This window comes from Notamacropus eugenii, chromosome 1 (assembly GCF_028372415.1).
Source record: "Notamacropus eugenii isolate mMacEug1 chromosome 1, mMacEug1.pri_v2, whole genome shotgun sequence".
Taxonomy (NCBI): Eukaryota; Metazoa; Chordata; class Mammalia; order Diprotodontia; family Macropodidae; genus Notamacropus; species Notamacropus eugenii.
The window spans coordinates 621,979,523-622,005,530 of record NC_092872.1 but is presented as its reverse complement, the minus strand read 5'-3'; the positions used below and the strand labels follow the sequence as shown (position 1 = coordinate 622,005,530).

At 39.5% G+C, this 26,008-nt stretch overlaps 1 protein-coding gene across 9 annotated transcripts in view; it reads left to right on the top strand.

Annotated features, from left to right (window-relative positions):
- The window catches only part of TACC1 (transforming acidic coiled-coil containing protein 1), a 169,131-nt gene that overhangs the window by 112,211 nt on the left and 30,912 nt on the right, over positions 1 to 26,008 (top strand). For 3 of the 9 annotated variants that reach the window (XM_072635138.1, XM_072635137.1, XM_072635145.1), the window contains exons 3-5: positions 16,513 to 17,626; positions 21,946 to 22,006; positions 22,951 to 23,071. In XM_072635138.1, coding sequence (XP_072491239.1) covers positions 16,683 to 17,626; positions 21,946 to 22,006; positions 22,951 to 23,071 — 1,126 coding nt within the window. In that variant the 5' untranslated portion in view covers positions 16,513 to 16,682. Of the gene's footprint in view, positions 1 to 16,512; positions 17,627 to 20,620; positions 20,657 to 21,945; positions 22,007 to 22,950; positions 23,159 to 26,008 lie in introns of all 9 variants that reach the window. The other 6 variants (XM_072635141.1, XM_072635140.1, XM_072635144.1 and 3 more) reach the window with 5 other exon arrangements.

Sequence of the window (26,008 nt, the reverse complement as noted above, 5' to 3'; positions counted from 1 at the left end):
ATAAAATGAGAAATTTTAAGATAAGAAATAAAATTTATTTAGAAAATACTTAGCACTGTGCCTGGCACATGATAGGTGCTATATAAATGCTTATTCTTTAATTTACACAATTTTAGCGGGAAAGATGAGGCTAGCCAGCCAGATGTGCATCCTAAATGCCCCGTGATAGCTGCCTTCAAACAAAGAAGGCAGAGAAACCAAAAACCTTCTGGAGAGAAAGGAGGAAGGAGTTGAAAGGAGGAAGAGTCCCTGGAAGAGGAACAGTGTTAGTGGTTGAGGGCTGTACTGCTGTTACTGGTCCAGCCTCCAGGGCCACACACATAGCACAGAGTAGGGTTTGTTGGGTGTGGAACCAGACTGGCTTAGCTGGAAAGGTCCAAGGAAGCCCAGTCTCTTCTTGATTGTTAAATGTTTATATTAAAAACTCTTGAATGAATGACTGAAAAGGCATTTCTCAAGCACTTAATATATGTCAGACTCTGTGCTGAGCACTGGAGGTAGAAAGTGAGCAAGGCAGCCTCTACCCTCAAGGCGCTTACTTATACCACATGGGAAAACTGAGGCAGATCAGAACATTGAAAGGCAGTTAGAAGGGTGTGGGGTGGGGCAGGTCCATAAGGAAGGCATTTTTGGAGGAAGAATATTGTAGACAATATAGAGCAGTTCAAGAAGATATGCATAATAATAATAACATCCATATAACGCCTTAAGGTTTGCTAGGCACTTCACAAGTGTTATCTCATTTTATCCTCACAACAACCTTGGCAGATGGTTATCTCCAGTTTTCAAATGAGGAAGCTGAGGTAGACAAATTAAATACCTTGCTCATGTAGCCAGTGTCTAGGCCAGATTTGAACTCGGGTTTTTCAGACTCCAGCTCCAGTGCTCTGTCCACTGTGGCATCTAGCTGCCTCTAGGATCCTATAGGAGGAGGAACTGGGTGTGCTGAGCCCAGAAAAGAGAAAGTGTGGCTTTGATATAAGGAAAAACATCCTAATAGATAAAAAGAGAAAGGAGGACAGAACAAGCATTTTCTTCTATTCATTTTTTATTTATTTTTAGTCTTTATATTTACTTTTATAATATTTTGAATTCCAAATATTTTACCCTTTCCCAAGACTGCATGAAATCTGATATAGGCTATACATGTACAATCATATTAAACATTTCCATATTAGTCATGTTGTGAAAGAAGAATCAGAACAAAAGGGAAAAACCATGAGAGAAAAAAAGAGAGAAAATAGTATGCTTTGATCTGCATTCAGACTCCACAGTTCTTTCTCTGGAGGTGGATAGCATTTTCCATCATGAGTCTTGTGGAATTCTCTTAACTCATTGCATTTCTGAGGAGAGCTAAGCCTGTCAAAGTTGATCATCACACAGTGTTGCTGTCACCATGTACAATGTTCTCCTGATTCTGCTCACTTCACCCAGCATCAGTTCATTCCAGTCTTTCCAGGTTTTGCTGAAATCCACCAACTCCATCGTTTCTTACAGAACAGCAGTGTTCCATTCCATTCACACATCATAACTTGTTCAGCCGTTCTCCAGTTAATGGGCATCCCTTTGACTTCCAGTTCTTTGCCACCACAAAAAGAACTGCTATGAATATTTTTGTACACGTGGGTCCTTTTTCTTTTTTATAATCTCTTTGGGATGTAGACCTCTAGTAGTGGAAAAGCTGAATCAAAGGGCATGCATGTTTTATATAGCCCTTTGGGCATAGGAACAAGCATTTATTAAGCACTTACTATGTGCCAGCATTCTGTTCATTGCCTTATGGAACATTATCTCATTTGACTCTTGCCACAAGCCCTGGAGGAAAGGACTATTATTATCCCCATTTAACAGATGAGAAAATCGAGGCAAAGGTTAAGTGACTTGCCTTGAGTCACACAGGTAGGAAATGTCCGAGTCTGGATTTGAATTCAGATCTTCCTTACACCAAGACCAGTGTTCTATTCCATGCATTCCAAAGTGGAATCTATCCCCAGGGCTGCCTTCATGTAATAGTAAGATCCTTCTAGCAGTGACTGGGTGACGACTTGACCAGGGATATTGTAGACAGGAATTGTTCTTCAGGTAGAAAGGTAAATGTCTTCTGAGGACCTTTCCAACTCTGATTCTGGGATTTTATTTTCTTAAGTTTTCTGATTTAATTCCTCTCACTAAATTTCTCACTTTCTGTTCTCCCTCCCCAGTCTCAGAAGCCTGAAGGAATGGTAGCATCTCTATATAAGACTTCTTCAGAAGTTTTGGCAGTAAAGGGAAGGGTTGTGATGGATAGTGGGCAGTGAGAACGTAGAATGGTTTAATTCTCCTTTGGAGGAATTAAAGAATCTTTGTAATCCTGTGACCTCATTTTCTAGAAGAGAGAGGAAACGAAATCATTTTGGGTCTGAAGATTAATAGGTGTAGCTGATGTGGCTAATGCATTTGTCCTCCCTTATTAGAGAGAGAAAATAGAAGTGATGTCATTTAGCCAGTCCTTTTCCATACAGTACTTATTTAAACATGTTGTGGGATTCTGTACAAAAAACTGAAACACCCAAAGTGGATCTGAATGTGAGACCTAACACCTCCTTCAGTAGTTAGAGTGACACACCAAAAATACTATATAAAGCACATTGTGAAATAAAAATTCTTTATGCTTGGGAAAAATCATAGACTCCTTGTGCTAGAAAGGACCTTAAGATGACCTATTCCTATTCTTTCCTCCGTCTTTTTTCATAGAAACTTAAAGTCAGTATCAAAGCTGTCACTAACAGTTTTTGAACTTGGGACAAGCAGCATAAAACATACTCTCAAATTAACTTTTAAAGGCATGGCAGTGTAGGGGTGGTGGAGGTGTCTGCTTCCCCTTTTAGTTATTCTTGCTAACTAGGTGCAAAACCCTTCTATTTGTAGCAATTGATGGACTGTAAGGTAATCGTAGATTCTTGTAAATTTTGGCACTTTGAGGCAAAATTCAGGTTGCCTCATCCCAGTTATTGCTTTGATCAGTATCTAAAGGTAAGCTTGAACTGCAGGAAGTTAACTTTTTCCAGATTATATTTTCAGATTAAAAAAAAAAAAACAGCAGCAACAAACCCCAACAACTCCCATTTCTCTTTTTATTGCTAGGAATTTTTTCCCCTTTTTGATACAAGTTCGGGAGGAAAATTTAAATTGATTTGATGCCTCCCCTGTCCCCACTGTTCATTCCATGGGGATACAAGACTTGTACATTTGAGAGGTTGTTTGGGGTGTTGACCTCATTTGCTGCCTGCTTAGAGCTGAAATTTTCCTTAGAGGATTAAATATCAGCCTTTCTCTAGTAATGACCATTTCATGGTCTTCACCTATGGGTCCCCACCCCAATATTAAATAGTTCTTCCTTAGCCCCACCTTCCCAATGGCTTCTTGGTCATTCCTATAAAGTTCTCTTTCAAGTATAACATGAGTAGGCCAGTCTTCTAGGGCACAAGGGCTTCATGGTAGCTTTTAGAGAATCTCCTTGATTTACAAAGTTGTGAAGGCTAGTGCCAATTCAAAGAAAGCAAGTGATTTGTTTCAGAGAAGAAAGAAGAAACAAGATGAAGTAGATGTGGCAACATGAGAAGATTCCTTTCCTCAGGTCAGTAGTTCAAAGGGAGACACTTAGGTTTAGGGCAGGGTTGCCTTTAGGCTTGTTGACTCCTCTCCTGGAAGTTCACTTTTCTGAGACATGAACTTCCCAACAGTTTAACAAACACACACCTTTCTTTGAGAAGGTAAGGAGAGATAGGACTGGAGCTGGTGAGAAAAAGAGCCGGATGTGGGGCCCATAATAGTGAGGAAGGATTGAAATGTCTTAGGGGCTGTAAGGGAGAATTTCTGCTAAGTATATATTTTTTTAAAGCTTTTATTGATTCCTGTTATGTCTTATACCAGTTATTTGCTATGTATCTATGATATCGATATGTATGTATCTGTATAGCATGTATATAGAGAGAGCTATATATAGATATATAAATATGAATACATACATAGCTATATATATAGATGCATACATATCTGTTTACCTGTCTTCTTCCTTACAACCTCCTGTGTAACAAAGAAAGCAGTCTAGCAAAACCAACTGACAGAGCATTTCTGGTGAATATATTTACTGGATTACATCAAATAACACTTCAGAGAGGTTAAATGATTCTAAGGTAGCTCTGAGATATAATAGTAATAGCTAGTATTTACATCATTTTCTAAGATTTGCAAGCAGTTTATAAATACTTTTCTTATTTATCTTCCTAACAATCCTGAGAGGTAGTTGCTATTATTTCCAGATGAGGAAACTGAGATAGAGGTTAAGTGACTTGCCCAAGATCACACAACTAGTAAGTGTTAGTGGTCACAATTTAAAATTTAGGTCTTCCTGACTCTAGGTCTAACACTCTATCTGCTGTACCACCTGGCTGCCAATTCAGGGTATGAACTGATTCATTAGGAAAAAGGTATAATCTGCCTCTCTCCCAACTATTTTTCTTAGTGGCCTAGATCCTCAGTTTCCTCATCTGTATGGTTGACATAATGACACTTGCAATACCTGCCTCATAGAGGTTATCATGAGGAAACCATGAAGTGCTCTAGAAATGTAAGCTGATACATCTGAGAATTTTTACCCTATCATGACTAGTCCCTCTCCTCAGTTAAATGTTAGACTCCTTTCTGTTCATCATAATGACCATTTTCCAAACCCACATTTACGTTTATCATAAAGTTCTGTTATGGTAGATAAGTTGATCTGATAGGAAACTGACCAAAGTAGGACCAACAACACCTGAAGTGAGTGGTTGGACACCAGGAACGTGTGAGAGAGAAAAAAGGAACTGCTAACAAGGGGATAAGGTGGGAAAAGAAAAGGGAACCTAGTGAATTTTATTTTAATTGAAGATAATTAACTAGGACAGCTGTGGGAATCAACTCTAGATGCCTAGGGACACATCCTAGTTGAAAGGATTTACAGTTACAGGTGCCAGGGGTGGTAGAACAACCAGTTTGGAGTCAGGAAGCTTCTAGGTGAGCAGTCTGCCCAGACCTGCTTGGGGCCTGCCTGAAAGGGCCTCATTTCATCAAAGCTTGGGGTTTGGATAGGAGAAGAAGCAAGAGATACACTACTTGGTGTGGTGATAGAGTCAGTGAAATAAATAAGATAGAAGTTGAGCTTCACACTTAGGATTCTGTAAGTACAACTTACCTGTGTTTAAAGTGAGAATGAACCATAGCACCCACTTCCCAAGTTTGAGAATAAACGAGACAAAATTTGTAAGGCACTTTCCAAACTTGAAAGTACATAAATTCTTATTATGCATTCTGTTCTCTGAGAGCCTTCTCACTGTTGTCAAGCAGGTCACACTTGCTTTATGTTTACATCAAATAACAGCGCATGTTGAAACGCCATATACATCATAAAGTAATATACAAATGTCAGCACTATTAATGATGTATGTTATGATGGTGTCATTAGTAATTAATGTAATATTGTCTTATAATACTAGTGAACTAGCTAAGTATGTAGTGACCTGGGGCCTAGAGAAGAGACTGTCATGTGATGGTGGCAGCAAGGGGGGTGTTATTGGCATGTCTTTATTCTCTTCAGCCTGAAATGCCCTCCCTCCTTACCTCAGAGCTCAGGTCAGAGGCCATCTCAGATCTGAGGACTTTGCTGGTGTCCACAGTTACGACTGTCTCTCTCCCACTTCCACTTTGTAGATGTTTTGCATTTGTTTTATATTTGGATGTTTTCTCTGTGGAATTGTAAACCTTTTGAGGGCAGGACTATTACATATATAGTACCTAGCCCAGTGCTTGGCATATAGTAGCTGGCTAACAAAGGTCAATTGATTGATACAAGACACTTGTTAACCAGAATTCTTCCTCTTTCTGGTTTTAATATCTGGTGTTACCTGAGCTTTGTGCAACTACAGATTTAATATAAACACGCGGGTATATTGGGAAAGCTCTTGAACTGAGCCTCTTAGGAAAAACTGATTTAAGTGAGTGAGGTTAGAACTCTCAGCCTTTCTCCCTTTCACCTATCCTTAATTCAGTATCTTCAGGCTTTCCCTCACCACTCAAAACATTCAGGACATCATCTGATCTCTTAATTTTAGGGTAGAATTCACTTATTTCCTTAGAGTCAATAGGCATTTATTAAATGCTTACTATATGCCTAGCATTATATGAATTGCTGGGAATACAGACCCAAAGGAGGAATAATTCAGGATCACTGGGAGAAACAAACATTTGTTAAGCATGTACTATGCAAGGTCATCAGAAGCAGTCCTTGCCTGCAAGTAGTTACATTCTTCTGATTTGGGTAGGATACAAGTAAGCAGATAAAATGTAATTTGAGGAGGGGGTTGCCCTGACAGCCAAGGGATCAATCAGGAAGTGTTTTTCTGAGAAGTTGGTACCCAAGCCGAGCCTTCAAGGGAACTGAAGATTTTACCAGAAAAAAACTGAGGAGAAAGCACATTCCTGCCATAAGGATATGTTCCAGGACTAGGAGTCAAGAGCTGGGCTGCCTGTCATCTTAGTGGAAGAGCATGGAAGCCAGTTTGGCTGAAGTGGGGAGAAGGGGAAATATTATGAAATAAATCGAAAAGGTAGGGTGAGACCAAACTGTTAGGGGTTCCTAATGCCAAGTCAAAGAATTTGCATTTTATGCTAAGAGGCCATAGGGAGCCTCTATGGATTCTCAAGCAGGGAGGAAGGATATTTTGGTAGTGTGAGGAGGATGAAGAGGAGAAGGAAAGAGACTTGGAAGCAAGGAAACCAATTTTTAGATTATCAAAATAGCCAGATGAATTGTTGAAATCATAAACTTGGGAAGCAGGAAGAGTCCAGGATGATCCAGAAGTTGTGAATTCAGATGATTGTGAATTCAGTGGTGGCACCCTTAACAGAAATGGGCTTAGGGGAATTAGAATGAGTTCCATTTTGGACATGTTGAACTTACGTCCAGTAGATAGTATCTAACTTGGATCTGGTGCCCTGGAGAAAGAATATATTTGTCACATGCCTAGAGGTAACAGTTAGAGCCATGGAACAGAAAGAAAAGAAGAGGACCAGAACCTTCAGGGGTACCCACAGCTAGGAAGTAGACCATATATAATAATTATTAAAGCAGGTGGAGAAGGAGTGATCAAAAGGTAGAAAGAAATTAGGATCATAGATGCAGAGATGGACAGATAGTCTTATCCAATCCCATCATTTTACAGATGAGAGCAAGGAGAGGGTAGTATCAGGAGAGTATTTAGGTGTGCATATGTGGCCATTAGTTCAAAGATGAAGCATTGTTCTTGGGCCCCAAGGTTAGAGACAGACAGACAGACACACACACACACATGAATGCACAAACATATATGCAAAATATGGAGAACCAGATGTCTCATTAACAGTGTGCTAACTTTGCCTATACCTTGCCTTGAGGGAGAGGTAAAAATAACTCCTTTAGCTAGCAGAAGGCACTGGATAGAGGACCAGTTTGGGAATTAGCATGACCTGGGTTCAAATCCTGCCTGTGATATACACTGGACTGTGTGAGCCTAAGAAGATGAGTGCCCCCAGGCAACTTTTTAAGACTATGAATAAGAAAAATAGTGCTGATCTGTATTGGCTGAGGGAATTTCCTCACCAGGACTTTTCTGGAACCAATGACATCATGAGTCAGGTCCCAAATAATTTTTGTATGGTACTTAACTTTTACCCACAACAACCATATGAAACATCTGGTACAGATTAGGAAACTGAGGTGGAGAGATGAGCTGAAAAAAGAGTGTCAGATCTCCCATCTGGAAACAGATGACACAGTAAGGAAGGAAGGGGGGGGTAAAATGACAATTGCCACCTGTGTGGCCTTGAGCAAGATACATCACCTCCTCATGCCTGATCCCTCACCTGTCTTACAGCCCTCCCAGCTCTAGCGTTGCTTCTTTTTCACTAAAACCTTGTTCTCTGTACTCCCATGACCCAAAAAAAAAAAATCTTCACAGTAGCTGAAGCAGGAAAGAGTGGATGTAGATGAGAGTTCATTCATTCTTGGGAAGAATACAAATGCCTTTGAAAACATGCATAACAGGTTGTTTTACCTGTGATTAGTGTTCAGTCTTCCCTCTGTAAAGAATTTTGCTTTTTCTGCTAGGCCAAAAGAATTGAATTTTTTTTTTTTTGCTGAAATGTGGCCTACTTTTAATGGAATTAGGAAAGGCTTGGATAAACCTCTATTTGAACCCAAAGCAAGTCTTCAAATAATTAGAAAGCCAGCCAGACTAGTCTTCGCATTAAGAGTATTATGTGTGTGTGTACCATGCCATCAGAGAAGTGATGACATGACTTGCACTTGACTTTGTTTTGAGTGAGGGAGGGCTGTGCAGGTCACCAGCCTCACTTCTCCTCCAGAGCCGTGTGAATCCAGTGACCAGATATTCATCAGGATGACCCCAAGATGAGGCAATTGGGGTTATGCGACTTGCCCAAGGTCACACAGCTAGTGAGTGTCAACTGTCTGAGGTGAGATTTGAACTCAGGTCCTCCTGACTCCTGCACTGGTGCTCTCCCCACTGCACCACCTAGCTGCCCCCAAGAACTAGAAACTTACCTAAATATTAGGTAAAGGGGCTTCCCCACAGATTCTCCCAGAGACTTCTCAGTGACCTCTTCATAATGAGAATAATCTTACCTGAAGACAGGAAATGACATGATACATTCACTAACTGTGGCCATTTTGAAAATGAAAGCCATTAGATTAGGTAACATCCTTGCTATCTATTCACTGACTTTGGAGGATGCTGTTATTGAAGACAGAAATAGCAACCAATAGAAAGTGCATAAGTGGGAAAGGCGAATCTATTTTTTATTTCTCTCCTTATATCCCCTTGGGAATATGACCACCTGAGTTGAGTTAGGGAGAGAGCGTTAGCTCTCTGCTAAGACTATCACAGGTGCTGCTGAGCTTATCAGATTTTTGCTAAAGCCAGGAGAATCATCACATTGTTTTCAGTCCTTCATAATTCTCAAGGAAAGGACCTTTAGAAAATTAAGAAGTCTTTGTGTGTTGGGGAGAAGAGGAGGGCTGAGAATGGGCAGGGCAGTCTGGGAGAGATTGAGTTTGGATGAGTTGCATAATGGTGTTTTCAGACCTTTAAAAAAGAGTTTCCAGCTGCCAAGTAGGAGGCTGTAAATCCTCCTGAAAATTGGGGGTGAGAAGGAATGGCAAAACTGAACTTTTTCTGTGTTTATATTCTTACCAAACGAACGTCTCCTGTGCTATGTGTATGGAAGGGAAGGATTTGCGATCAGAAGCTGGGTCCATAATCTAGCTGGATTACATTACCTGTGGGAGTGAGTCCATTTTCTTTTCTCTGGCTCTTAGTTTTTTCCTTTGTAAGGTGAAGGCTGTATGTACTAACTAGTTAGCTGTGGACCTACCAAATTTGTGATTTGTTACTTAGCACAATTCTGGACATACCAACAGGCAGAGGCAATAAAAGTGTGATTAATTACATACCTGATTTGAGCCTTAGGTAATACAGACAATTTAATTTTTTTTCTTTAAATCCCCTTGAATTGATGGTGAGTTCTATGAGATAAACAACTCTGTATCATCCCTTTCTCTTACCTTTCACAGGGTAATTTTCTAGGGAACTCCAGGAGAAAAGGGTCTCAGCAGTCCCTGAATGAGCGCTGTGAACATGTACCACTATATATTTATCTGTTACAGGTTACACAGCCTGCTTCCCACTTGATCTCATTTGAGTCTCCTAACAACCTAGTGAGATAGACTACAAATATGAGCAAAGGGAGACTGAGAAATTCAGTGATTCATCTAAAGAATAATGTAGTTTAAGTGGCAGAGGGAGGATTCAAACCCAGGTCTGCTGACTCCGACTGAAACCGTGCAAGCAATGGATAATGTCAGTAGTTTGGCAAATTACAGCCTTGGTAACTGACACTTCAACTTTCTGCTACCTGGGAGATGAGCGTAGCCAGACGCTACACTCTGGAGAGGGGCAAATATAGGGGTTTCATTGGCATCAGAAAGAGCACCTTAAGTGTGGTTTTTGTTGTTCTTGTTTTAATATCTTAGAAAGCCATGTTTTTACCATGGAAATTTGTGTCTCCCCCAAATGCTTTCCTTCTAGAAAGCGTTTTCTTTCATAAAACTGTATGTGGCTCCTCGTGTTGGATTTTGATAAAGATTGTTTTTATAAGCCCCTGGGGCTACCTAGCTCTCCCATCTAGCTCCTTTCCTCCCAGAATTTAGGAATGGAGAAAAAGGAGATTAAAGAAGTTCTTTAGACTGCATCTCCACCCCTCCTTGGTAGTAGGTATCCATAGACCAGAAGAACTGTAGCTCTCGCTAAAGTCAGGGTGCCCTGCAGGGCTTAGATCATTCCCCAGCACCACACTCACAACAGCTGTACAGCTCCCCTTCATCGGAGACTCCCATACTTTAGCCTGGGGTGGGATGGGAGGCTCCATGCATTGTTTCAAGGTGTTTTCCCTTTGAAAGACCTTTGTTGCTATTACTGAAGGCACTTTCTCAACCTCTCTGGACCTCATTTCCTCATCTATAAAACAAGAGGATTGGACTGAATAATTTCTAAATTCCCCTCTGTCTCCGAATCTGTGATTCTTTAAATCATAGTCTTCTCCAAAGGCAGTGCATTGCCTGAAGACTTTTGACTGGTGGGTTTTTTTTTTCATTTTATTTTTAAAAATACATGTTATTGTTTTATTTTTTTCTTTCACCCACATTTCTTGATGTGTTCATCTCTTATAACAAAGCATAACAAAGAGAGGAAGGAAGTTTAGCAAAATTAACCAGCATATCTAAAAAGTCTGACAGTGTATGTTATGTTCCATGACAATAGCTGCCTCTCCCCCTACTTGTACAGAGTAGGGTTTGGGAGGAGGTGCCTTATGTCTTAGAAGCCTTCCATGTGTCTTGTCTTTTATTTTCAAACTGCATTTCCTGTGAATATAGTTCAGGATAAGTGTGAAACCCCAAAGAGGAAGATATTGGCAACAAGATTGGACAGAGTGGTTTAAAGTGGTTAAAACACTGGATTTGAATCAGGATGACTTATCTTCATGGGTTCAAAGCTGGCCTCAGACACTTCCTAGCTGTGTTACCCTGGGCAAGTCACTTAACCCCATTTGCCTCAGTTTTCTTACCTATAAAATGAGATGGAAAAGGAAATGGAAAACCACTCCAATATCTTTGCCAAGAGAACCTCAGATCAGGTCATGAGGAGTCTGAAACAACTGAACAACAAAAAAATACCTGGTCTTTCTCATTATTAGTTATATATAACCTTGGGCGAGTTACTTTGCCTTTTTTATGGAAAACCCTTTGCAAACCTTCAAGTTTTATATAATTTATTATTGTTATTATTGTCATTATATGTTAAAATCAAAGTGAAATTATCTAGGCCAACCTCCTACCCTCATACCAGACTCTTCTGCTATATTATCTCTACCAACTGGTTCTTCAGTCTGTATTTTGAACACTTCCATTGACAAATAGCTCACAGCATCCCCAAGGCAGCCCATTCTATTTTTGTACAGCCCTGATTATTAGAAGTATTTGGAACTGAAATGTATCTCCTTGTGATTTCTACCCACTGGTCCTTGCTCTGCCCTCTGGTTCAGTCTGCCTCCAAATTATAGTACCTCAAGTATCACAGCCCCATGTAAACCTGCTCTTCTTCAAAGTAAACCTTCCCTGAACCCTACATCATTCATGTGATATGTTTTCAGACACTTGACCATCCTGGTTGTCTATCTTTGGACATACTCCAGTTTCATTGACCTTTTTGAAATGAGATGCCCAGAACTGAACACAATATGCTAGCAGAGTATAGTGAAGTACTTCCCTTCTGAATACCAGTTTTCCTTTTCTCCTTTAAAAAAAAATTATTGATGTCTCTCATTTTTACAGCACAAAATTTACTATTATTCTTCTTCTTCTCCCATCTAGAGAGCCATTTCCTAAATAAAGAATAAAAAACCCAATTCATCTGAACTGAGAATTAATTAATCAAGTCCAGCAGATATATGTTCAGTGTTCTCCATTCTTACTCTTATTTTAGAAAAGAGATATGTTTTCTCATATCTTTTTCTGAGCCAAATTTGCTCATCATAATTACGCAAATGCTTATTCTTTTAATGTGGCTTAATACTGCATTAACTTTTTGGTCCCTGAGTTGAATTGCTGGTTCATCTTAATTCCTAGCCCTGACACCTTTTTTTAGCTCTATAACCCTCAGCAGTTCACTTCCCATCTCTAAAACTCAACTTTCCCTGTCTGTAAGATGGTGATAACAATAACTTATACCATTTACCACAGAGGACTGTTATGAACAAAGTGCTTTATAAGCCCTATAAGTGCTATGGGAATGTGAATTTTTATTATGGAACTTGATTGAAGTCAACTCAAGCTCTAAAATTATTCACTTCTGTACTTTATAATTAATTTTTTGAAACTAGATACAAGACTATCAGAAACTAGCTAAAAGTGTTTTGATATATGTTTGGTTAGAGAAACAAGCAAGTTTATGGAGTTTTTTCCCTGTAATAGACGTTTCTGGATAAAGGAAGCATTAGGACATTAGAATTCAAATGAGGCCCTAACTGAAGGAAAAGCTGTTTTCTGATAGACTTAAGAATAAGAAACACTGCTTCAGGGTAGTTGCTGTTATTGTCATATTCTCTTTTGCCCAGAATCTCCACCAATTTTCACAAATGGCATTCAGACAAACCAAAACACCCCTATTTCCCCTCTCCCTCCTAAAACAAATGTGTTTTTCAAAAGTTTTGAGCTTCCTGGCCTACATCTAAATTTTCTTTCTTCCTTCCTGGCTTTATGGGCCTTGAATTTCAGTAGTACTGCAAGTGAAGTTATTAGTCACAGAAGATACTTTTAACAATTAAAATGCTAGATCAAATTAAAAAGGACAGTTGTTTAAACAGATTGGCTCCCTCTGCCCTCAAACATCTGTTTATATGATCTGTACAGAAGAAGGCCTGAAATAGTGTCAGAACATTTTTATTATTTACTTTTTTGGTCCTGATATGTGATTCCATTCAAGTTAAGAGCTTAATTCAGGGAGAAATGCAGGAACTCATATTTGTAGTTATTTAGGACACTGAGATGTTAGGAGACTGATAAATACCCACAATGCTACTATACGTCAAAGGCAGCACTTAAACCCAGGTTTCAACTCTTAAGACCATCCATCTATCCCCTTTTCCATAGTTCCTCTCTTTAGGTGCCCATAATCTTTGAATATCCAGAGCCATTTTTGGTGGATTCATTTTGTGTATTCCTATGACTTTTAATTGTACTGACTTGTACTGACCTCTCTCAGGCTCAGCATCTCTTAACTGCTGATTGAATATTTTCCACACAGATGCCCTCCAATTTAACATATTAAAAACAGAAGTCATCTTTTCTCTCAAATGTATTCTTCCAGTCTTCCCTACTTCCTGTTCGTTTATTTTTTTTCAATGAATAAAAATCTTTTTTCTCTTCCCTTCCCTCTCTTCCCCGCCCCAGTGGAGGAAAAAGGAAAACAAAACCCTTGTAGCATATATACCTAATCAGATAAAATAAATTCCCAAATTTACCATGTATCTCAATCAGAACCCTGAGTCTATCACCTCTCTGCTCAGATAATTTGCTTCATCAAGTACCATGGAATTGTGATTAGTCATTGTGTTGATCAGAGTTCTTGGGTCTTTCAAAGTTGTTTGAATTTGCAATGTTATGGAATAAATATTTCTAGTTCTGTTCATTTCATTCTGATCAAGTCATAGAAGACTTCCCAGATTTCTGAGTCTCCCCCTTTTCATCATTCCGTATAACACAAAAGTATTCCAGTATATTCTCATATCATAATTTATTCAGCCCAGTTGAAGAATACTTTCCAGTTCTTCTACATCACAAAAAAAATTGCTAGAGATATGGTCCTTTTCTTCTTGCTTTGATTTTTTGGGATAATGCTATTAATGGTGGTGCTGGACTAAAAGGTATAAACAGTTTAGTGACTATATGGGCATAGTTCCAAATTGTTTTCTGGAGTGGCTGGACCAATCATTTTACAGCTCCACCAGCAGTACAATAGATTAGCATCCCTGTTTTCCCTCCTGTGTTTGTCTTTGTCTCTTTTGGGGAGCAGCTTTGTCAGTCCAGTGGGTGTGAAGTGGAACGTGAAACATGTTTGTGTTTCTCTATTAGGCATTTGTAGAATTTTTTCATATAGCTCTTGATAGGTTGGTTTCTTTCTGTGTTATCATATCCTTTGAGCAATTATCAGTTGGAGAATCTTCCCTTTTTCTTTTAATGGCTCCATGATTTCCTAGTCTCCCACATTTAAAGCTTACATGTAAGTCTTAATAAATCCTACCTGACATTTATGTCAACTTTTTGAGCTATAGATTGTTTTGAATATGTAGTTTATTGTGTTAAAGCAGCATAGAACTAAGAACAGATCTCTAGGGCACTCCACTATAGAGGCAAGTTAATATTGAACCACAATGACTTCTTTGGGTCTAGTTGAATAGTCATAAGCAGCAAAGCAAGATCCCAGTTACTGAAACTAGGGTAGACTAGACAACCTGAGACACTTCAGACAGCTCTAGGAATAAACGATTCTGTGCTGGTCAAAAAAGAATCCTCCTGCATGGAGACTGGCTTCTAGCTTCAGGTAGGACTCCTAGTTAAATTGCTCCAGTGATGGGGACCAGACTTTGCAGGACTAGGGATCTAGGTTGGTCATGACAATGGAAACTGGACCGTCTTCTTCTTCTACCCTGGTTTAATGAATTCTACCTTGTTCTCTTTTCCTAAATGTTAGAGTATTTGGGAAGGAGGCTGTCTCAAAGGTAGGTACATGTGTAATTGGAAGAATTTAAGATTTTAGTGAATGTTCAGCTTGTAGTTTGACTTCTTTGGGACCCTAAGAGGCACTGGAATTGGGAGTAGAGGCCTTTCCTCAAGTTGAAAGCATGAGTTTTCTAGATAGGAGAAGTTTTCCTTTATGCATTACTTTGCAGTTTCACAACATACTCACCTCACACACTAATAAAGCAGGCAGTGTATTGTTATTATTATCTCTATTTTACACATTAGTTAACTGAGGCACATAAGTTTAACCTGTTCTTACAGTTAGTGGCAGCACTTGAATTGGATATTTATATCATACTTCCTGACCTCCCCAAATTCTAACCCACCCCCCCCAATGGAGAGTTGATTATATATTCATTTAAGAAAGATATTTCCCACCCCTAGAAATGTTAATGAGTTGGTGGGTGTTTTTAAACCCTTTAAAAATGTCTTCTGGAATGATAATCAAACTAATGTTTGAGAAGGAAGAGAACAGTGTCCAGGACACTGCTGTTGGATGGGAAAAGTTCACAATGTGACCTCTTTACCCAGTCATGGCTTACACTGTACTCCCTTGTCATTACTGATCTCAAAGAGAAAATGTTGTTATAGTAACTTTAATTTCCATTAGTTGATACTGTATCAGAATATGTGACATTGCCACAGTAAAGGCCTAGCAAAAGAGATTTCACTTTTATGTAAATTATCACCAAAAAGTAAATTATCAGCCTGTTATCCTGACCTAGCTCAGAGAAGACATCCTAAAATAAAAATAGAATTTACAAGGTCTACTGAAATAGAGATTAATGTTTCTTATTTGTACCGTTGTTATTGGCTCTTCCTCCCCTCCCAGCCCCCAACATCATTTTGATTTATTTCCTAAAATTTGCTGAGATGTTTAGATTGGAAAGGGCAGTCAGTATGCTTTTTGGTTTTTGAAGCTTCCATTATTTCAAGGCTGACATGAGAAAGTAGGTAGAGCATGTAATGCTGGTGTTTTTTAATACCCATTATTCCAAATCTGCTTGGACAAAAACTGATGACCCTGAAATTCTTGAGCAGCTCCTGCAAACCGTCTCTGACAGTTATATGCCTTTGGCTTCTTTAAGAGAGTGAAGAATGGTTTTTAAAGGACTTTTAGGGCTGGAGGAGATGTTCACATTATTCTTGATGATCTCTGCTGTTGAATTCTTCAGTGTACTTTTGATATATTTTCTTACTATTCATATAGCTTTGGCGTCATCACACACTCACTGGCATTCTTGGTACAAACATTCATTCTAGAACCACTCCAGGCTGTGCCTTAGGCAAAGGTTTGTTTAATCTCTCTGGGCCTTCTGTGTGAAAGGAGTAGGCAAAACTAGTTACCTTCTAAGGTCCCTTCCAGCTCTGCATCTATAACCCTGTGATCCACATTTGGGATGTCATGTGACATAACATAACATTCACCACGTAGGAATGTTTTAGACATTGCTTTCTGAAGGAAAAAAAGAGTAGGAAGACAGAGCCTGCCTCTTTATGTGACATTTAGATGATACAAAAACCTGCTGATATCAGAGAACTGACATACATTTTAACAGGCTACTTGTTGTATTTTGTTTTAGGAATTCAGGAATTCGATGAACAGCTGGTAGCAGAAGTGTCTGAAAAGCATTTGAATGAGGCATGTCCTGGGTTTTCTGAGAATGAGGCACCACTACACCTTCTGGCCCCTTTGGCAGACAAAAATGCTGATACAGAAGCTGATCTTGAAATTGGCCAAGTTTCATCAGTGATGCCATTGCTGTTGGATGCTAAGAAGCCTGAGGATATCCCTACAGCAGCTTCCGATCAAGATTTGTCCTCAAATGATTCAGCACCCCCACGAGAAAACTCAATGACAGAAGACAACATGGGACTGACTCTGGAGGCTTCCAATGATGCTGAATCAAAGGCCAAAACCTTGCCTGCAGAGTCTGTGCCCAACAGAAGCAAGCTTAGGAAACCCAAACCAATCTCTCTAAAGATGAGAACAACTGGAGGAGAATTCTCAGAAACCCCTAATGTTGTGGAGGACCGCCCTATCCCCAAAGCGTCCTATCAGTTCAATCCAGATGAGCTTGATGAAAACACAAATCCTTTCATGATAGGAGGTTCTAAGATCCCCAATTCTCCTCCTGCAGTGAAGCAAACCTTAAGTTCTTCCAATGGAGATGCTAGTGATTCAGGGGTAGAGCTGCTGGAGGAATCCAGAGGCTCACCTTTGAAACTGGAATTCGATTTCACAGATGGCATGGAGAGCACAGGAGTCAAGAAACCCCTTCCTAGGAAACCTGCACCTGGAGGCAGGAAGATGGTTAGCAAGCTGGCTCTCAGGGCACAGAAAGATGCCAAAGGCTTGGAAAGGCCTTCAGGCCTAGCAGATGAAGAAATGCCCCTCCAAAAAGCTTCCTCTAAACTAGAGCCCAATCAGGGGGATGACTGCAACTTTAACCCGTTTGGGAGCAGCTCCACTTTGCAGAACTCCCCACCTCTCCCAAAGGGGTCATATCACTTTGATCCAGATAACTTTGATGACTCCATGGATCCCTTTAAGCCTACGAAGACCCTAAGCAACTTGTGCTCCTCAGATGGTAATGAAGCTATTGAAATCTTAGAGTCTCGGCTGTATGAAGTACAGGGTGAGGAGATGAAGAAAGGGACAGCTTCCCCCCAGAAGGCAAAGTCTCGTTTGATAACGTGAGTGAGAGTGGATGGTTCTTAGCTTTTGTGGGTCCTGGCAGCTGGCTATGACTTTTGGTGCCTGTTTAACTTGGGAGGGACAGAGATGGATACTTGGAGCTTTAGCCTACAGTTTTCACTACTTTGCCTAACATCAGATTAGTTATTATATAGAATGAAAATCACCAGAGGCATTTTTGTAACTTATAGTTTTGTTTTTGAACAAAAACAGTTCTACATGAACTTTTTTTTGTCTTGTGTGTTTTCTTCCATTAAAAGAGACTAGGAAACAACACTGGTGATGGACCTCCAAAACCCTGAGTCATCCATCAGGATTCATTTGACTTAATAGGTAGTATTGGAATAGTAGCACTGTGCTAGCCCTGTGTAGAAACCTGCTTAAAATGAGTAGCACAGGGGTCTTCCATAATGTGTAATTTTCGTAAGTGATTATACGGTGACAGTTCAGAAAATGGGTCAGTTCAATCTAGCTCAGGAAGATTTGCTAGAAATCATTTACCTTCTGTCTTAGATTTTTTTTCCCCTACTGAATCTTGGGTGGTCTTTCCAAGTACCTTTTGAATTATTAAAGTCTTTGAATATGTAGTCCTAGGCCATGTCTACTGTCCAAATCCAATAGTTAACAAACAATTCATCACTTTGTGACTTAGCCCTGGTTTTCAGAGGTGTAGAATGCTGGACCCTTGAATGAGGGGGAAAAAAGTGGATGACAGAATTATAAATCAAATGAGGAGTCATGTCACATTGGTGTGTCTTGATGAGAAGCTGAATAGAGAAAACTGGATGGTAGGAAGGCCTATGCTAGCAGTCAGAACAATCCTGGTTCTATCACAGACATGCTGTGTGACCAAGTCACTTCAGCCACTTTCCTTATTTATAAAGTGAAGGGGTTGGATTTACATGGGCTGTAAGGTTCCTTACAACTCCCATATTTCTGTGCATTTCCAGAGTTTTGGAGAAGGCAGAAGGGTGTGGCAGTATTGAGGAATCACTGTGCCTTCAATGAAGTAGCCAGGTGCCCTGACATGGGCTAAAAGTGGACTAAATGTTTATGCCCAGTTTCTTAGGTTCTTCTAATGTGCTATTTCCATTGAGTGATGTAATAGAAATTTCAGTGGACTTGGGAGAGAGATGACCTTGATTGAGTTCCTGACACTGACATTTATTGGCTTTGGGATCACTGGGCAAGTTCTTTTATCTGAATTCTAATTCTGTGCTAGGGGATAATAATTATACTAACTTCCTTACCAAGGTCCTTGCAATAACCAAATGAAGCCAAGTATGTAAAGTGCTTTCTAACTGTTAAATGTCAGTTACTGAGAACAGCTGGGTTCCTGTAGAGCCTCTAACTTGTACTTGTTGTATGACCTTGGGCCTTTTGTAACCTTTTCAGGCACCAGACAGCTCTCCAGTAGTAGAGGTTATGGAGGAGTTTGTACACTGGGAGTTCCTCTGGACTAATGAAATCACAGATCTGGACCAAAAGGAAGAAATATATATATGCGTCTGTGTCACACACATGCACATGCTGTTAGTATTACTTCTCGTTAATTGGGCCCAGACCCCAGGATAAATGGCAGAGGAATAGTTAATAAGTGTTATTGATAGTTACTGATATGCCGAAGAAGAGGAAAGATTGGGAGATAAAGTCTTCATTTCAGGCTGAAATTAAGGTCAGTCAGAAGAGATCTATGCCAAAGGGAGAGAAATTTTCACAAATTTTCTCCATGTACTTCCTCAGGAAGTTAGGATACACTTTCAGGTGGTGAGAAATACTAGCCACTGTTTTCTTCCACTAAGTAGATTTGGATCTTCTATGGCTATTTTTGATGAATAAACCTCTTCATTGGCTCTCCTAACTGATGGTTCTCCCATCCAGGACACTTAGGAGTCATTTCTTAGAAATTTATCCTATGAAATAGTCTCCTGGCATGTTCTACAAGAGGGGGTGTCATGCTCTGGATAATCATGGATATTTTTGGTAGAGAAGACCTTCTGCCATATACTGAGTAGTGATTAAGTCTGGGTCATTTGTACTTACTAGAGTAAGGTACAGTCAATGGTAGATTGGTAGTTCTGTGTGACAGTGAATGGGTGACTTAACCTCTCAAAGCCTCAGTTTTGTTCATCTGTACAAGGACAGATCTAGTAATATTTATGTCCCCACACACTTCCACATTATCTCACAGGGTTGTGGGCAAAAATCTCCATAAACCAAAGAAGCAACAGAGAAATAATGAGTCATCCTGACTCAGATTCTGACTATTTGCCACGTGACAAGATGAAATTTTTATACTCTGTGTTTCTGCTATTTAGGTTCAAATATAAACTTGGACTAGAGTGATACTATTGAGGGTCCCAAGGCCCTCGAGGCAGCTAGGTGATACCATAGGACATAGCACAGAGTGAGGAAGAACTGAGTTCAAATCTAGCCTCAGACACTTACTAGCTGTGTGAACCTGGGCAAGTCACTTAACCTCTGTCTCAGTTTACTCATCTGTAAAATGAGGGTGATTCGAGCACCTACCTCACAGTGTTGTCACAAGGACCCAGTGACATAATATATACAGCATTGCAAATCTGAAAACTGTATAAATGCTCTTTATCGCTTTTAACCATGCTTTATACATTTAAATACAAATGGTCATTTGGAAGTTCACTTTATGCTACAGAGCTATCCGGATAAATTTCATATCTTTACTAGACTCAGTTTTACACTAGACATTCTGATTTTTCTAACATTGATCTGTGCAGCACCCAACCTTGTTTCTGTAGAGTTGAGATTTGTGATAATCATTCATTCTCCAGTGGTAACTAACATCCATGAATTTGGGCATCCTTTATCTACACCAGGCATCACAGAGAGAATTGCACTCTTTTACATCTACCAAGTGAGAGAGAATATTTCCCAGTCTTTTTACATGATTTTTTTTCTCCATCTGTCTGTCTCTCTTTCCTGTCTCTATTTTTTTATTATTTTTGGTGCATCAGGACTACTGAACAAGTGAAATTTCTCTGTTTTCTGTTGTAAGTACTCTTCCATGGTTTCTGTTGGTCCTGGGGTGGGTTGGCTCTCTCTCCTCCTCCCACTGTCCTTCTGCAGCATGTTGGCTTCTGCCTCTGAGTTTAGTCTGACACTGTGTCCTTTGCATTTCAAATTCCACCTCATTAAAAAGCTGAGCCTTGCAATTGTCTGTGTAAAGGAATGGAACCTGACCTTCTAGCCTTAGCTATGTGAGCTTGCTTCCATGGCATGGCACTTGTAACATGTCCTGACATCGGTAAAGAAAATGGTTCAGAAAGCTTCTTAATTGCCCCCTGAAATGGAGAAAACAACCATTGTTTGGCCAGCTCTCCTGTGAAGTTGGACTAGCCTTTGTGCAGAGGACAAAGTCCTGGATGTTAGAAGTATGCATTTCTGCTGAGTCAACTTAGCATCTCTCACAGCTTCAGGCAGGAACTGAGGTAACCATGACGGCTTGAGAGAGAGCAGAGCCCTGAAAATACAGATTTTGCATGTCAGTCAAGTACATTCTAACAACTATGTATATATTGGGTATGTCATTTAAGTGAAATAAAAGGTTTTTTAAAATCAAGTGCATCCTTTTTTTTTCCTCTGAAATAAATATACAGAAGCATAATGAGATTGTCCAATAGCAAAATCCTGTGCTTTCTCTAAATAGCAAGTGCCATATTAAATTGTTTTCAGTTTCCCCAGTTCTGACTGTGCACAGGACATAGTGTTCATCATCCGTCTTGTTACTGATAGAATATAAATGATATTATATCAGGCGACTCCATGATTTTTACTGTTATGTTGTCTGTTGACTATAATTCTCCTTCCTCAGTTAGTAAGTAGAGCCATGCTGAGTTTTTTTACTCGAGTTATTTCTAAGGAATTTGCTCAACTGTACTTTATATAGAACTTTGTTTGAGAACCATATTTTCTAATCAGTGTCAAAATCTCATTTGTTAGGAGCTGGAAAAACTAAGTTCTCCAGGCCTGGTGAAGTACAATGTCCTACTGCCATTTGAGAGTTCAGCCTTCAGTACTAGCTTGTGGAAGCAACTGAAGTATTTTTATTTTGTCTTTAAGGATGAACCCAGTGGTAGTTTCTTCCTCTTACCCTTTCTCTATGAGAGAACACATGGAGTTTGTGACTGATCAGGCATTTTCCATCTCTGATTTATTTGTAGACCTTTCTTTGTGCAGTCTCATATGCTTTAGCCTATGTCTGCTGCACACACTTTTTTCCCTATCCCACACTCTAGAAATGAATAATATGATTCTAAAATAGGCCTATTTTTCTTTCCAGGAGTGGCTGTAAAGGAAAGAAGTATGAAACTCAGTCACTTACTTTGGATGTGTGTTCTCAGGTAGGTCTAAGTCTGTTACTTCTGAGTCTCACAGAGTATAAACTTTTCATTTGTGAATTGAGGCCAGTAATTGCCAATTCCTTCCAACACCATGGTTATGCAAGTCATGGAAAGTGGACTCTAGAAAAGATACACACATATACATAGAAAATTTTATATAAATAAACCCTCACTTGTATGTGTGTATTTTTTGCATGTGTATTACATAAATGTGTTTATGTAAATATGTAAAAAAAATTTTCATTTATGTTTATATAAATTATTCTGGGTAGTTCATGTATTTTCAGACCTCCATCTCTCCCCTTTGCCACTCCCCTCCCCAACTCCCCAGTGGAGAAAAGCAAGAAAACAAACTAGTAAAGGACATTCCATTTTGTTTATTTTGTAATTTGAATGGTTATGGGCCAGCGGCAGGGGGGACGGGGGGGGGGGGGGGGCGGATAAGAACGTAGAATATACCCATTGTCTCAAACTATCCAAGAAGTTGGTTTTGCCATTAATTGAAGTATCTGCAAAGGGTAACGTGTGGGAAAACTCAGTCTAGGTATTAGTAGCCTATCTTTCTCCTAATAAAAATTTATAAAGCATTTACCTTCAGGTGCCAGGCACTGTGCTAAGCACTGTATTAACAGGGATGATTTACAGCAGAAAAGTGACCTAAAAGACATAATCAAGGACTAGTATGGCCTGGAAAAGAGGAGGTTGGCAAATCATGTAAGGAGAGTAAGGCATAACAGATTTCTACTCACAGGCTTTTTGAGAGTTGTAGGAAGGTTTCCATTGTGTTAGGTACATCCTTTATAGAGAATGTGCTGCATGGTACACCATGATCCTCACTGATTGAGGAGGACCTGTAGAAGAGTCTGTATCCTTCTCAATGTGTCCATATGAGTTTTCCTCTAGAATCAAATCAGCATTGGCTAAGCATCTGTTTCTTTCTTTAGGATAAAGGAGCAATTATCTCCCAGATCCCAGACATTTCAAATAGGGATGGCCATGCCACCGATGAAGAGAAATTGGCTTCTACATCATCCAACCAGAAACCATCTGAGGCCGAGGTGAAAGGTGAGCCAGAAGACGACCTGGAGTACTTTGAATGTTCCAATGTTCCTGTGTCTACCATAAATCATGCATTTTCATCCTCAGAAGCAGGTATGGGAGCATATCTTCTATCTCATGTATTTAATAATTTAGAGCATTCTGAAAGCCTGACGTGATAGCTGCCTCATAAGAAGGTTAGAAGAATTGGAATCATTGAACTTAATGGGGGTGAGGGGAAGAGACTACAGGAATTGAGGACTTGGGCCAGCTCTTCTCCCTGGACTCTTTTACCGTAAAGAAGAGGGCTTGGAATCTCAAAATGGAAGAGCTATCAGACAGCATGTGGGCTCAGCCCCACATAAGGCATGAATCCCTTTTTATAAGATCTTAAACAGTGATAATGATCATCCAGCTTCTGCTTCTAAACCAAGGAGTTCAAGGACAAGGAGTTCACAAGAAGTGACAAGGAGTTCACAACTTCCTGAGCTTGTTCACTCTACTTTGGGATGCCTCTAATTTTTAGAACTAAACATTTTCCCTGACTTGGAGCCTAAATTCCAGAATCGTAACTAGGATAAGGCAACTAGAGCTTTGTCCTAGATCACCAAATTTGCAGGGTGCTGAAACATATTTGCAATCGTTCAGCTTCATGGGCACAATGTGGCTTGGCACATTGCCCCAGCTCCAAAGTGAGCTTTCTCCCCTCCCCTATCCTGCCCTTTTTCATCTCCTATCTCACTATTGTCCTAGGTTTTTGTCAAAGGGAGAAAGCGACAGGAAATATTATGTATGGTGTCAGTTCTGTTTTTTAGGGGTGGTGGTGAGACTTAAGTGGTCAAGAAAAAGAGAGATCCCTTCCCCACCTTACATCACTTTCCATGCACTTGTTTAGGTAATCCCTGGCACCCATCACTCCATGCAAATGGTGTGAGACCCAGCTTCAGGCAGAGGATGTCAAAGGAATGGGACCTTTAGCCAAATGGGGATGTTGAATTGATCTGAGTGAATGACTCTCCCTTGCTGACACTGATAGTCCTGTCCGCTAAGCAGTCAACAGAAGGAAAAAGGAACCACCACAGAATCCTCCCCCCATGACCACTTTGTGTTTGAATGAGAAGGAGGTAGCAAAAGGTCATGACGCCCTCTCAGGTCCCCCATCAACCTTGTACTACCAAAGGTACAAAGATTGCTCACTATAACTGTTAGAGCTATCTCCCTGTACCCTCTGGGGTTAAACAAAACAAGTCTAATCATTCTTCCACTTAATAACCCTTCATATACTTGCAGATGCCGTCATATGATGTCCTTCTACTTTCTCCCCACATCTTCTCTTCTCTAGAATAATTCTGCAGTTGTTTCTCATGTGGTGCAGCTATCACCTCTCCTTCCTGGTTTCCTTTCTCTGAAAATAATTTGTCAAGATTTTCTTAAAGTGCAGAACTCAGAATTGGATGTAAATTCAGATTTCAGATCAAGTGACCTCTTTTGTTGAGACTCTGTGTTCCACTTCACCATACTTTACTTGTACAGTTGATTTTGTTTTTTAGTTCAACATTTCTCCCTATTTTGTTTGATTTTATTTGAGTTGATCTATCATTAGAGAAATTTTTTTCATCCTAATTCTGTCTTCCAGTATATTAGCTGCCCTTCCCAAATTTATATCATCTTCTGATTATATCATTCTTGGTAGAGGAAATAGAAGCAAATTAAGAATTGAATCGTTGGAGCTATTCAACCCTGGCTTCTTATTGTCCCCCACATAGGCATGCCATCGGTGCCCAAGTTGTTGATAAAATATCGAACAAAACAAAGCCAAGAAATTTTCTCCAGATTGACTCATCCATTAATTATCACTCTTGGATTGTGTAATGAGTTGCAAACTAGAGCCTTCCTAACTAGATTATTATCAGTTCACATCTTGCCATCTTGTTTGTATGTTTGAAATTTTGTGAAGGTATTTGCTGAAATCCAAGTAGACTGTACCCTTCTCATTTCGTTGGTAGAGCAGTTTAATAGCTTTAACTAAAAAATAAGTGAAATTGGTCCAGTTTGACTTTGTTCTTAATGCATCTATATTCTTGCTTACCTTTTTAAGTGCTCCCAAACACCCCTTTATTCAACCATTCTAGTATCTTTTTTAGGAATCAAATCAAGTTCCCTAGCCTGCATATAGCCTGTAGAGTCTTATTTTCCTTATTTAGTAGATAAGAGAGTATTTACCTGGTTTCTACCCACAGGCTTTTAAAGAGTTATAAGACATTTTTTTGTTGTGTTGGGTAGGTCCCATAGAGAGAACGTGATGCTTGGTACACCATGATCCTCACTGGTTGAGGAGGACCCATAGAAGAGTGTATATTCTTCTTCTGAATGTGTCCCTTTTCTCTACAATCAGATCAGCATTGGCTAAGCATCTGTTTCTTTCTTTAGTCCATCAAAATCTCTCCTAGGAGAATATGTAAACGTATAAAATATATAAATATTTTTAGAATATATTTATTCTATTATTTATAATATATAAGTATATATTTTAGTATACATAATATATAAAGAATATATTAAAATAAATTATTATATAATTAATATAATATAGAAATAAATATGATTTGTCCTGGCCAAGTAGTTTGAATTTATTTCCTTACCTATTCCTCTTTCACCATCTCACTTATCTCAGGTTTTGGTTCCTTATTAACCATTTTTGTTCAGTTTTCATTCTGGGGATCATTCATTCCAGAATCAAAATAGGATTTAAATACAAGGTGACCTAAAGGTGACCTTTCTTTGGCCTTTGCCAATGCAGTTTTAAGTTCTATAATATAGACATATGATATAATATGTATATATTATAATAGCTGTAGTTCTGCCTTCTCTTGGTTAAACCAGTTTCATTCTTCTATTCATGCAGAGCAAGGGTCTTATCACTTCCATTTCCCCATCTTATCTCCTAATATAACTGAAAACTAT